A 14255-nucleotide genomic window follows, 5' to 3' on the forward strand; every position below is an offset into this window, starting at 1 on the left:
ACTTTTGAGGAGATTCCATACGGAAAGGCGGAAAGCTTTTTCATCAGGCATAAACCAAGCAAAGAGTAGAATTAAACTTGGAAAAAGAAAATATACTTCCACCAAAGGAAGAGCAATAATACGAGAATCTGGAGAAGTGTAAAGAAAGCTTGGAATTCTGTAAAGAAGATTAGCTGTGTTGAGTGTCAATATACCGTACAGGCTTTCCCTTTTCTGCGTGTGCATTAGCGACGGCGCACGCGTCTTCAATGTATTTCCGTCCAACCATAAGCTTTGCTATTCTTTACTTATGTTATACGTATCTGCTCTTTCAAAGTCTTAACATAGCACTTGAAACATCTTTCTCTAAGCACAACTGTAGAAAGAGAGAGAGAGAGAGGTTTCTGGATGATGAAAAGGAATCCCGGAGGAAGATGGACGATTTAAGAAGTGTTGCCAACACCTCCACTCAAAATTATCGTGCCAAATAATGGAATCATAAACTATTATTGAATCATACTCAATGATGAATTCAGGGATTCGCTATGGAGGAAATTTTCCCCTCGGAGCTACGAAATTTCCCCCGGGATATATCTTCAATCACGTTCAATGTTTGTTGCCAGTATTTTCGCAGTAGTACTTCCATCCCTTTGGGGAATCATCGCTGAACAGGCAAGAATATAATAGTACATTTAGATCCTATTATACTGTATGAAATGTCCGCTAGTAACGTTTAAATACAGCTTCAAAATAGATGTTAGGTTATGTAGAACATCTTATTCAATGTACACTCGAGAACAATATAACTGAAAATAATTACAAAATTACAGTGGCGTAGGCTGGGGAAAACTCTCTCTCTCTCTCTCTCTCTCTCTCTCTCTCTATATATATATATATATATATATATATATATATATATATATATATATATAGGGTGTCCAATACATACGGGGGTGCGGGGAGTTTGGGATAGTAGAACTTTTGAACCTGAAGAGACACAAATAATGATTATACTAAAATGAAGCCTTGTTCATGCGAAACACACAGTGTTGCCAGATGTAATCAAAGGTGTTATATATATATATATTTGCAAAACATATAAATTGACTCATAACTTATACGTATGAATGTTCTGTCCTTAATTTTCAGCTTGTTTAATAGGAATAGCTTGGAAAATATGAAGCAGAAAAAAGAATTTTTCATTTCCTTCGATAACTAAACGAATGAGGCCTCTGTAAGGGGGAACTAGGAAAATCATAGTTTTCATGAATTAACACTCTAAATTGGCAACTTTACTGATGTTTCACTGCATCAAAAAATGTGTTAAGGATCTGTCTACATTATGCAATTGCTGAAAACAATGAAAAAGAAACCTTGAAATTGTCATGGAAAAACTTTTACTTACATGCATCCGGCAATGCTGCTATTCATTTCTAAGGGGCTACTTAAAACAAGAAATTTAGAAGAACAATCCTCTAACTATACAAGACCTGGAAATGAACATTCGTAAAGATGCTGACGACATTGTGAAAAGTGTGAACCTGTATTTGAATCAAAACAGGGGGTACTTCCAGCATTTGTTGTAGAGCTGATAACTCATTGCGTGGTAGTAGCAGTGTTGCCGGATGCATGTAAGTAACAGTTTTATTATGATAATTTCAAAGTTTCTTTTCCGTTCTTTTCATTAATTGCATAATGTAGACAGACCTTTAACACACCTTTTGATGCACTGAAACATCAGGAGAGTTGCCAAGTTAGAGTGTTAGTTCATGAAAACAATGATTTTCCTAGTTGCCCCTTACAGAGGCCTCATCCAATTAGTTATCGGCGGAAATGAAAAATTCTTTTTTCTGCTGCATATTTTCCAAGCCAGTCTAACTAAACAAACTAAAAATTAATGACAGAACATCCATACATATGAGCTATAAGTCACTGAGTATGAGTTACATTTGGCAACACTGTGTGGTTCCTAGTGCACTTCAATCGTTGCTTCCTAGTCTAAAAATATATATGCATGAACAAGGTTTCATTTTGGTATAACCATTATTTGTGTATCGCTTCAGATTCAAAAGTTCTATTATCCTAAACTCCGGGTTGCATTGTATATTCGACACCCTGCACACACACACACACACACACATATATATATATATATATATATATATATATATATATATATATATATATATATATATATATATATATATATATATATATTAGATAGATAGATAGATATGGGAGTGAATCCCAAGCAAAAAAAAATGAAATAATATACCCAGTATTGTTTCGAATCACTTTTAGTTCCAAACACTGTCTAGAATTACCTGTAAATAGATGCATAACGCTCTTAGGTCCTATTTACTGGGAAGTTTTACCTACCTTATGCAAAACCTGCTCTAGTTCTTTGAAAGATGATGTGAAAGGAAACGGAAAAAGGGACCTTACCCTCTTTGTACAAAATGGTCCACCATGGATCAATTATATTTAATCCGATTCTTGTGAAACCCAGCGGAAGAGTGCTAGTTTATGTTGATGCTACTTAAATCACGCCATATCCCTTCAGCTGTCATTAGATGTGCATTCTTTCTCTAAAAATGAATAAAAAGCTTTGCCATATACGGGAACAATGGAATTTGCAGAATACCAGGACTGCTCACACCATCACACATCCGCCCCCATACTTGAGAGTTGGATGTAGATAGTCTGGCTTGTAAGCTCCTGACAATGGTTGCCGAACATAAACGCCCGATCTTCGGTGGGAAATAAAGTAAAGATGAATTTATCTGACCATTTGACACCTCAGTAGTCCACTTTCTGTGTTCAGTGCACAGTCCCTTTACAAAATTCATGTTGCCAAGAGAGGCTTAGCGACAGCAGTCCTACTATGTTCGTTCGTTTTGTAAAGTTTCCTTGGCACTGCTTTCGTGGAAATGGGGTTCTTTAGTTAGCAGTTGTTTCTGAGATTCTGTGATTATAATCAGTTAATTCATTTATTACCACGTTAAACCCCAAATCAATCGATCAGTCAATGCATTAATTATCACGTAAATCTCCAAACTTATCAGTCAGTCAACTCATTAATTACCATGTAAAACTCCCAATCAATGAATCAGTCAATTCTTTAACTACCAGCTTAAACTCAGAGTCAATCAATCAGACAATTTATTAATGGCCACGTTAAATTCCAAATCAATCAATCAGTCAATACATTAATTACCACGTTAAACTCGAAATAAATCAGCTCGCCTCGTGTGGACTTTGTGGTGGACAAATGCCATGATCGTGGGTTTTCTCGGGGTTCTCCCGTTTCCTCCCACTTTCTTCATTCCACCATTTCATTCATCTCTCATCATCACCGTAACCGGCATAATCGTGCGACGTAAAACTTAAAGATTTCATTTCATTCTTTCGAAATCAATCAGTCAAATCATTAATTTGCACGTTAAACTCGAAGTCAGTTTCTCAATTCATTAATTACAACGTTAAGCTCCAAATCAATCCGTTCAATTCATTAATTACCATACACTAGAAATACAAATACGCATAAATATTTATCCAATACAGCTATCGGATACTTCGTTACCTGTTTTACTTGTTAACAGCTCCGAAAACGCTAGATGAAAGTAAAAGCATCGGAAGAGCTTTCGCAATATGGCACAAAAAGAAGTGTACAGAGTGTGTACGTGTGTGTGAGAAAGACAGAAAGAGCAAAGAGACAAAACGACAAACGAAGGAAAGGAGACAGAACAAAAAAGAAACGAGACGGAGGGAAGAGGAAAAATAATCTATAAAGCTTCTGCCGCTTGTCCGCCACTGCTGCTGGAACCAACCGATTGTGAAATTGGACTCCTGGAGAAGGAATTCAGACTCTGTAAAGAGAAATCTTGTCTGCCTGCCTAACCGAATACGAAAAAACTGTACTACCAGTATTTTTTCCTCTTTAATTTGCTCGTGTTCCTGCCTCTTGTAAACGAAGACCTACATACAGTGTCTATACAGCTATTCTTTGAATAGTAAGATACATAAGGTGATATACATTTCTTTTAGAAGTAGAATATTTAAGTACTGCTATTTCTTGTATATTTTGTGAGTTTAATTTGTAAGAAACCTACTCAGATTTGTTTGAATTTGGATTCGTGTGCTTTGCGTTCTTATGCAATGCCAAGTTTATGAAAGAGAGACCTATTATTAATGTGGTGTCCGAACCATTACTGAGGTGTGTGTCTGGTGTAATAGGCGAGTGCACAGGCTACCATGAAAGATCAATTCTTACATTATAGGTTGTTATTCACTACACTATGTTGTTTTAAAGGAAATTGGGTTAGAGCAGTGGTTTTCAACCTAATTCCTATCATGGCCTCCATTTTATCACATCCTCTTGCGAGTGACCTTATAATTTCTAGTTTGTAATAGTCTTGTGTGAAATTTTTAATATACCTATTGCGGAGATCTCACGATATCGATCTGTTTCTATAATAGTAGAATATATTTCTTGTATATAGTGGATATGGTAGCTTGTCTAAAATCGAATGTATTAAAACCAAATTTGGTCAGTTCATTCATATTACAAATATCGAATGCGATCCGTCATACTGTTTCAAAATGGAGGCCGTTTGCAAATTTTAAAACTTACTATCAGAATAAGATTCAAAATAATATTTAAAAATATTTTCTGGTATTAAATTCTAATTATGTTTATTTCTTCCGCTTATCTTCGCAACCCCATAAAACCCTCTCGCCACACCCTTAAGATTCGCGACCCAAAGGTTGAGAAACCATGGATTAGACGACCATGTCAACACATTCCGGCTATAAATGTTTGCTGTCTCTTATAGCACAAGTATGAAAGAAGCCCTGAAATTTGAGGAAGACCAAAACTTTCTTTCTATACTGTATTATTAAAAGCAGCCTTCCCGAATTGGTGGTCCGCAGTCCTCTAGAGGTCCGTGAAACTAATTTAGGGGGTCCGTGGTATTACTTACATCTCATGATTTATAGAAGATGTAAATAATGCCATTAATGTATTTATGTTGTATGCTTATAACATAAATAAGGTTTGTAACTTAATTGGTGTTGATATTGCTATCTATCTCTCAACTTCTACTACTCGTAACTTACTACATCAATATCAAAATTTCAAGTAGGGCCCATACCTGGCCTTAAAAATAAAGAGAGGGCAGCAATTATGGAGCCACTGGGAACCACTGATTTAGAGAAATACTATTTTCCTCGTAGCAGCTCTTAGTTTCATCCATTATACGAGCTGGCGATCTCTATTAAACGTTTAACCGCAATGCATTCCGTGAAATGTCCTCAAAATCCTCAATAACGAAACTTAGATAACATTGCACTTATTATACAGGTTATCACCAATGTCATAAAATGTTGTTTTGCCAACTTGGTAAAGATTTGGAGGATACATTTAATGGTACTGCGTCAAGTTACAATATATTTAGGATGCTTATACAGTAAAAAATGTTTGTGTTAATTCAACTCAATTTTAACACGGCATAGTGGTTCCAGCGTGACTACTACTATGCCGTGTTAATACAACACAGACCCCGCGGTGTTGGCGTTTAACACAGGCGGTGTGTCACGTTTCTAACACACAACTGGTGTTGAGTAGTGTTAAATTAGCATCTGTGTTATTATTTTCGGTGTTGATTCGACACCATGTCAGGGTCGGTAGTGTGGAGAAAAGTGTTGAGTATTACTCATGGCAGTTTTGCACCAACAAGAAAAAAGTAACACAGTGTGTGGTGTGTTAGATATTTTGTGTTAATATTACGCCATGTCAAGTATCATGTATTGTTATTTCAACATCATTTTCTTATTTCAACACACAATCTGTGTCATAATTCAAGGCCAAAGCCGTATAATAACACCATTTTGGTGTTAATTCAACACTCCCTGTGTTAAAATTCAAAGTCAGACTACCAGATTAACACCGTTTTTGGTGTTAGTTCGACTCAACTTTTGCGTTACTACGACATGTGTTTCGATGTTGAAATAACTCCGTGTGCGGTGTTGATGGAACCATGTGTTGGAGAAGCTTGTGGTGTGCATGCTTACGATTATCGAAGATTCTAATTTTAAAATAAGAGTAGTAAACTACAGTACACTTCGTTTAGAAAATCTTCATAAAAATTTTTGTCGTCCTCCCCAGCATTTACTGTGAAGTATTTCTTGATGGTGCGAAACACAACCTTCACCAATATCTTGTTCAAGAATGATAAGAAACTCCTACTTATATCCTTATAATATGATTGTTTATTAATTGTGTGTCTACTGATTTTCCGCCATGTTTAAAACACAGTCCCCAGTATTGACTAATGAGTTCTAGTGCAGTATAGAAGTGACACAGTAATATGGTGTTGTTTCTCACTGTTCATATATTTCCTCAGAAACATTATGTAAAACAATTGAGAACACATCGCGTGGTTTGCATGTTGAAATTTTGTGAATACCAGGATTTGTTTAAGTATTTCTTTCTGCTGTGTTTGTTTGTAGCTTCAGTAAATAAGCCTTTCTTAATTAGCCCAAAATATTTGACAATCACGCACAAAACAACACCGAAGATTCTACATTTGTGTTAATTTAATACACAGGCTTTGTCATTTGAATTACCGGCATTTCACACACAACTTCAAATGGAGAGTGAGTTGTTCTAACCACCTATTTGTGTTATATTTTTAACACAACCATGTTAACACATAGGCATGTCGTTGAACTAACACTATTTCTTACAGTGTACGATCAAGCTTAACTAATCAGCTCAGCAGTAAGATTAAGCAGATCTCTTCGGAACTAAATTTGTTGGCAACAAATAATTCAATGCCACTACGTCAAATTCCTACATGTTTAGGATGCTACTGATTAAGTTGATTGATCAAACTCAGCAGTCAGATTAAAACTACTCTCTTTCATATCAAGCAGTTCCATGCATCTACGTACACAGTAAAAATGGTTGTGTTAATTCAACTCAAATTTAACACAGGGCAGTGGTTCCAGCGTGACTACCACTATGCGGTGTTAATTCAACACAGACCCTGCGGTGTCAGCTTTTAACACAGGCGGTGTGTTACGGTTTTAACACACTACCGGTGTTGAGCGGTGTTAAATTCGGATCTGTGTTAGTATTTTCGGTGTTGACTCGACACCATGTCAGGGTCGCTAGTATGGGGAAAACTGTTAAGTGTTACTTTTGGAGGTGTTACACCAACACGAAGAAAGTAACACAGTGTGGAGTGTGTTAATTATTTTCTGTTAATATTACACCATGTCAAGTATTAATATAACATAGTCCCTGTGTTATTTCAACATGATTTTCTTATTATTTTAACACACAATATGTATCATAATTTAAGGTCAAAGCCGTATAAGTAACAACCTTTTGACGTTAATTCAACACTCCCTGTGTTATAATTCAAGGTCAGACCACCAAATTAACACCGTTTTTGGTGTTAGTTCTGTATTACTACGACACCTATTTCGGTGTTGAAATAACTCCGTGTGCGGTGTTGATGGAACCATTTTTCTGTGTTGGAAAAGCTTGTGGTGTTCATGCTTATGATTACCGAAGATTCTACTTTTAAAATAAGAATAGTAAACTACAGAACACTTCGTTTAGAAAATCTTCATAAAAAGTTTTATCGTCCTCCCCAACACTTGTTGTAAAGTATTTCTTGATGGTTTGAAACACAACCTTCACCAACAACTTATTCAAGAATGAAAGGAAACTCTTACCTATATCCTTATAGTATGTTTGCCTCTTAATCGTGTTTCTACTGGTTTTCCGCCAGTTTTGAAACATAGTTCCCGGTGTTAACTGGTGAGGTCTAGTGCAGTGTAGAAATGACAGTAATACGGTGTTGTTTCTCGCTGTTGACACATTTCTTCAGAAACATTATGTAAAACAATTAAGAACACATCGCGCGGTTTGCATGTTGAAATTTTGCGAATACCTGGATTTGTTTAAGTATTTCTTTCTACCGTATTTGACTGTAGCTTCAATACATAAGCCTTTATAATTAGATGGCCAACATACTTGGCAATCACGCAGAAAACAACACCGAAGATTCTACACTTGTGTTAACTTTACACACAGGCTGTGTGTCATTTTAACTACCGGCATTTGACACACAACTCCAAATGGAGAGTGAGTTGCTCTAACCACCTGTTTGTGTTATATTTTAACACAATTGTGTTAACACATAGGCATGTCGTTGAAATAACACAACGATTTCTTACAGTGTAGAGTTCTCCCATGTTTAGGACACGTACTATTCAGTTGATTATACAAGCGTAGTACTGAGATTAAATTGATTTTCTTTGGAATTATTCTTGTTGACATAAAATAGTTCAACGTCACTATGTCGAGTTATGCATGTTCAGGATGCTTATGATTGCGCTGATTACCAATCTCTGGAGTAATATCCGAGGAACTGACCCTCTTCGGAACTGTTTTTATCTACGTATATCAAACATAATTTCTTATGTGTGAGTTGCGCGATGAGTCTGACAATTTTCTTAGTTGTCAGCCTTTTGGAAACATTACTGCGATTTCTGCTCTATGCGTGTGTGCGTTTGTGTGTGTAGCTCGTGAATTTTTACTCAGTTTTCTTTTAATCTGCCAAGTTAATTCCAACACTAAAGAGAAGGAAGAAAAAGTGTGTGCTTAACTTTTCAATCGAGAAAACTTAATAAGACCAAATAGGACCATATTCGTATCCAAATGTGGTCAAAATCTTCTCTGAAAACTGTGTAACTTGATTTCCTAACTTATATTTTTAAAAGAAAATTCCAATGCTTGGGAAATTTAAGATATGCGGCAATATCTAAGAATATATTGACAAATTGTTGCACCTGTAGAAGGGTTGGTTAGTGGCGTCAATTTAGAAGCTGTTTTGTGGGTACGAGAGGAAGATAGTGAACCTTTGAGCTTGTAAAACCGTACACGAGGAAAGAGTCTCTATTGTTGTTTGTATTTTTATAGTGTACGGAGCAGCACTTGGGCAATCGTAACCTCATATTTCTCTCAAAGTGTAAAACGCCGTAGGATATATTTTGTTCATCATTATACCGATACAAATATCTTAAAAATGTGATAACTTGAATAAGAGTAAGATTATACCGAATGGGCAGACTACATTTCTTATGACATTGGTAATAGCCTCATAGTACCTAGGTATATACTATGTTGCCAAAGTGCCTCATTAATAACTCACAAACATAAAAATATATTTGGAATAATATAGAACTTCTATCATTGTCTGGATTGGCGATCCTTAAGTCTTTATTATGCCAGAATTTTGTTATTTATGGCTATTACCAGATTTTTGGAAATTGCCAAACTTTTACGGAATTTGCTAAATAATCTTTACATATTTTCTCAACCTGTTTTACAGCTGGCAAGTATTTCTTGTTAAATATCTTCATATTATGTTATGCACAACTGTATGTTATTCAATGAATTGCAGCTATTGTCAAGTTCCTGCTTATCACAAACACAAACGCAAGACTATTAACTCTAAGTTCTCACGTATTATCACAGACAATAACCCAATACTATTCATTTTGAAGTTCCTGTTATTATCACAGAGACAGACACAAGACTACCACGAAATTCCCGTTTATGATCACAGACTGAAAAGTTGGTTATCAAGCTCCTGTTTATTATCACAGACACAAACACAACACTGTTAATTATCTCAAATACGAACACAAGATTTGCTGTCAACATGATTAATATAACGTATTGTATATTTTAAAACAGGTAATATTTAGGTTAACATATTTGTCTTGGTATCTTCCGCAATGTGCTTGAAAATGCATAAATAAATAAAAGTGTATGTTATGTATAAATGTATCCGTGAAATATAAATAAATTTAGTTACAATTTAGAAGATTGCGACATTTTAACGTAGGACCATTTCTTGGTTATTCAAGGTCACTCACTATTGTTCTGTGTTATAGTCGAAACTTCGGATTCTACTCGAAAAAGACTAAGAGCGTATAACGTGGCTGTTCAATTAAGAAGAAGAGATGACAAGAGAGAAAGAGAGATGAACAGATAAAGTGTAAGAAAGAAGGAGGACGAAAAATTCTCGAGACGCGGGAAGCCTCGTTTGCCTTGCTAACGACAACTCTGTGTTCATTTTTGGGTACTGTGTGTAGGTTTTAGTTTTGCATGTTTAATTAATTCTATTCTGTACAAAGCACCTTGTTTCCTACAAAGCACACACCCACACACACACACATACATTCGGCTATCCTTTCCACCTACAGCTGACAGGCACACTACAACTACACCTGTGTGTACTAAGTACATTGGGCGATGTTTCAACCCGAAACTTCTCCGTCGCTTTATATAGCCCCTTGAAGCTACAGTCAACTTCCATCAGCAGTTTCTTTCTCATTTTTCCTCCCGACTAAGTCTTACCACCGACGTCAATATTGACATGCAGATGGGCAAACAATACGCTACAGCACTTCACGAACATTGTTGCCACCTGGGCCAAACTTTCAACACTACTTTTTCTTCTTTTTTATCCTCTCCCTCTCTTTCGCTCTTCTTTTCTAGAATTTACTTAAGTTTCCATAGTGTTTTATTGAAATAAAGTTTCACAGAAACTAAAGCGTTTCTAATGAATAGAAACTTTTAATTGCTTCAACTTTAAAGTTGGTTCTTTTCTACGTTATTTAAGACATTAAAAGTGTGCTAATGAAAGTTTTCCTTTTACACTTTTTACCTTGCCTTTATTTGTTTTAACGGGGAATTAACTTTCTAATTGTTAAGCTTTTTACTGAAAGACAAACAGTAGGTTTACTTTTATTCTTTTCTTGAAAATTTACATTTTGAATTATCACTTGCAATTAATCATCATATTAAATCAAAGGTAAGATTTATTCATTGCACTTTAATATTATCATCGTGTGCGTAGATACCCGATTTGAGCTTAGTAAGTTGTTCTCATCCAATTACCACTAGTACTATAGGCTAATCATAACGTGGAAGAAAGAAAATTTTATAATTAAATAAGTATTATTTAAATATAAGTACAGTACTAGTAATGTAAGTATAGTGATTAGTCTCAATCAGTAATCGTATCTTCCTGTCTCCGTGATTTTTTTTTTTAAAAAAAGCGCATAGACCTGCTTTAACACTGCAGGTACTTACTGAGATTTCAAGGGCCCTTACCATATTTTAAATTTATACTATGAATTAATTTTACCCAGCTTGATGAACGAATCCTAATATAAATTCAGTTCCGTCTCAGTTTTAGAAAACATTATTCATAAATTGTGTATGTACTAATTATTTTCGAATCTAGCTTACAATGTTGCAAGCGGGGGCCTGTTTACATTTATATTTCTTCTATAATAGAGTTGGGTTTACTTGAAATTCAACACCAATGATGGGCCTACTTTGTAATTTTCTACGCTAGATATCGTCCTGGGTTAAGACATGTTTCAGCCACACAGTTTTATCAATCCATAATCTTATGTAAAATCTATCAATCACACATTTTGTTAAACAAATTTAAAATCTCATGTAAAATCATCCAAGTACTCTGAGGTCTGACAAACCCCAGTATGTACTTTGCGCACCAATAAATAAATAAATAAATAAATGTGTACATGCATTCTTAACCCAATCCAATACCTTTCCTGGACCATACTGTAACCATTTGATATGTATGGCTATTTATTCAGGATTTTCATGTATGCCTTCTTCTCTTATACTGGTTGAACTAAGGTACTGAGCCATACATACTTTGAACAGTTCTGTTTTCATTTAAATGATTTTAAAATCTTCAAAATTTGGACTATATATTTCCACCGCGAATATACTTTATTTATATACTCAGATCGCATAGTTAGAAAGCAAATTTTAGTTTTAACCTAGCAGATACAAACTCAAATCTTCTCGTTTTTAAAATATATTTCAAGTCTTCCAGTAACCCAATATAATTTTCAAAAATAATTTACTATGCACTAGGTATGTAATAGATAAAACAAAATTACATGATTACTGAAACTAGTATAGAGATGTTCCAACTTTTTCTTCTATGATTAATGGAAGTCTCTCTTACAAATACAAGTGATTATTACTATTTCTACATTACGTAAAGAAAATATTTGCAGAGCCACGCGTTTGTTTACCTGCAAGCTTGGTGTCTTGGTTGAATCCCTGACAGTGACGAGAAATTTTTCTCATCCTAGCATCGTTTCAGTACGGCTCTGAGGTAATCTCAGCTTTTTTTGAAATGGATACCTGGGATAACCTAGGGAAGTAAAGAAGGCCAGAACTTGGTATTAACTACAACACCCCTAAGATGAGTTGAAGTTGAATTTCAGTTTAGCAGCCTCGCTGCTGAAAGAGACATGTGAGACGTGGACCTACTGATTAACGTAGAATCCGAACCACATGAGCTCCCGCAGGGAATCGAACCCGGGTCTCCCACGCCAAGAGCGCGTACGCTAACCGCTTAGCCACGGATGAGCTCTACAACACCCCTAAGAATCCGGAAGTCAGGAAAATGTGAAGCCATTACATCCACATACAGCCCTTGGGCCTTCATGGTCTGCCCCGAAAGTGGGTGATTTTATTTTACGATTTTCTCTACACCAATTCAATGAATCTTTCTGTAGATTCTCACAATCATTAACTGAGACGGTCTACATAAATGGGCCACATAAGCTTATGTGTCATTTTTACGCAGATTAAATATTCTTGTTCTCCTGTATCTAAAAGTTCAGTAATGCCTGTTTCAAGTCAATACTTAAAAAAAAAAAAAAGGTAGCCTACATCTATTTGAAGTCGACGATGTCATATGCTTTCAGATGTCACAGATGCAGAAAATAGAAATTTTCTGATGACTACGTTTACTCTTTGGTTTGCAGAAGTTTATAAAAAGGATGTGCCACAACTTTTTCTGGTCAAAGAAATTTTACAAATGGAGGTGATTGATAATTCAAAGCATTATCTAATTACAATGGTGTTGTGAAGGAAAATCCCACTACCTTGTGAATTTGCTATGAAAGCAGAGCTTTTATCTGACTGGAAATCTTTTCTGAACAGTTTCTTTTTTTAAAACAAGGGTCTCGAAAATGAAGGTTCTCTTTACTTTAATGAAATATATTATCATCAAATCATTACACAGTGGTACGTTGCTGTGTTCTAAAACTTATCTTGGACAGAATGATGTGTTTACTTATTGGCGACCTATTCAGGAGATTGGAGATTTTCGCAACGTAAGAACTACAAGGTGTCCTTAACCCGAAGTGAATCAATTAAAAGTCGGTGATGTTAAAAGTTTGTATCGTTTTCCACAGCAGGACGATATTGACTTACAATCGAACATATGATTTCACAATTACTGTACGTTTCAGTTTCAATACATTTTGAAAAATAAAGGTAGTTTCTGAAGATTTAATATGGTTTTCAATTATCCGTTATGTACTACAAAAGTGTTCTGCTGCTGAAAGAGACGGAAACTCAAAAACAACTCAACTCAAAAATGTTCTGCGTAAAAAGGGCACATAAACATACTGCACATCATGTATTACTCATTAACATACAAGTGCAATACAGTATTATCGGGAAATTACGTTTTGAAAAGGGTGTATCTTCAATGTGGTTTGTTACGAACTCAGTAACTGTTATTTTATTAACAGTACTACTTCTTTCTTTTCGCATTTACACGAAACAGTTTTTTTTCTTTGTACCCTTTTTACGTAGACCGCCTCAACTGATGTAATATTGGCACGTATTTTTTAGATAGTCAGCAAAAGAGAACTGTTTAGATATTCTGATAGAACTGAATAAAATCAGTAACGAATAAAAATGTTACCTTTTTACATTTGTCACACAACAAAGTTAAAGCATGATAAATTAATTGATACAAAAAAAAATATAAATTCTCAATTTACCTAGCTGAACAAACATTTAACTCGTTACGATTGTGCAGCATTGTGTGGTATAAATCTATCTGAGTAGCGGGAACACACACATCTATCTATTTATCAAAATGCTTTATTTGTGGGACTATTCAACGTATATTATAGAGTGTAGCGTATTTCACATATTACTTACCTATTTGATGCATGCCTGCTGCTGTGAAGTTCGTTATCCATGTTGAAACGGGAATTTCAGCACCGTCGCTTGACAACGAAATTCCTGTGTGGACACAACTTTGCGATACGTTATTGTTGGACATCCAATTAACACGTGTATCACCTGGAACACAAAGGAAAATTTGTTAAACACGTGT

The 14255-nt window shown here is 35.4% G+C and overlaps 1 protein-coding gene across 1 annotated transcript in view; it reads right to left on the reverse strand.

The window, feature by feature from the left end:
- LOC145671158 (uncharacterized) overlaps positions 1–14255 on the reverse strand; it is a 2642835-nt gene that overhangs the window by 2051845 nt on the left and 576735 nt on the right. Inside the window, exon 3 of the mRNA XM_081739993.1 lies at positions 14078–14221. Within this exon, the coding sequence (XP_081596119.1) occupies positions 14078–14201 (124 nt within the window). The 5' untranslated portion in view covers positions 14202–14221. The remainder of the gene's footprint in view (positions 1–14077; positions 14222–14255) is intronic.

Source organism: Thermobia domestica, chromosome 15 (assembly GCF_964235325.1).
Source record: "Thermobia domestica chromosome 15, izTheDome1.hap1.1, whole genome shotgun sequence".
NCBI classification, from domain to species: Eukaryota; Metazoa; Arthropoda; class Insecta; order Zygentoma; family Lepismatidae; genus Thermobia; species Thermobia domestica.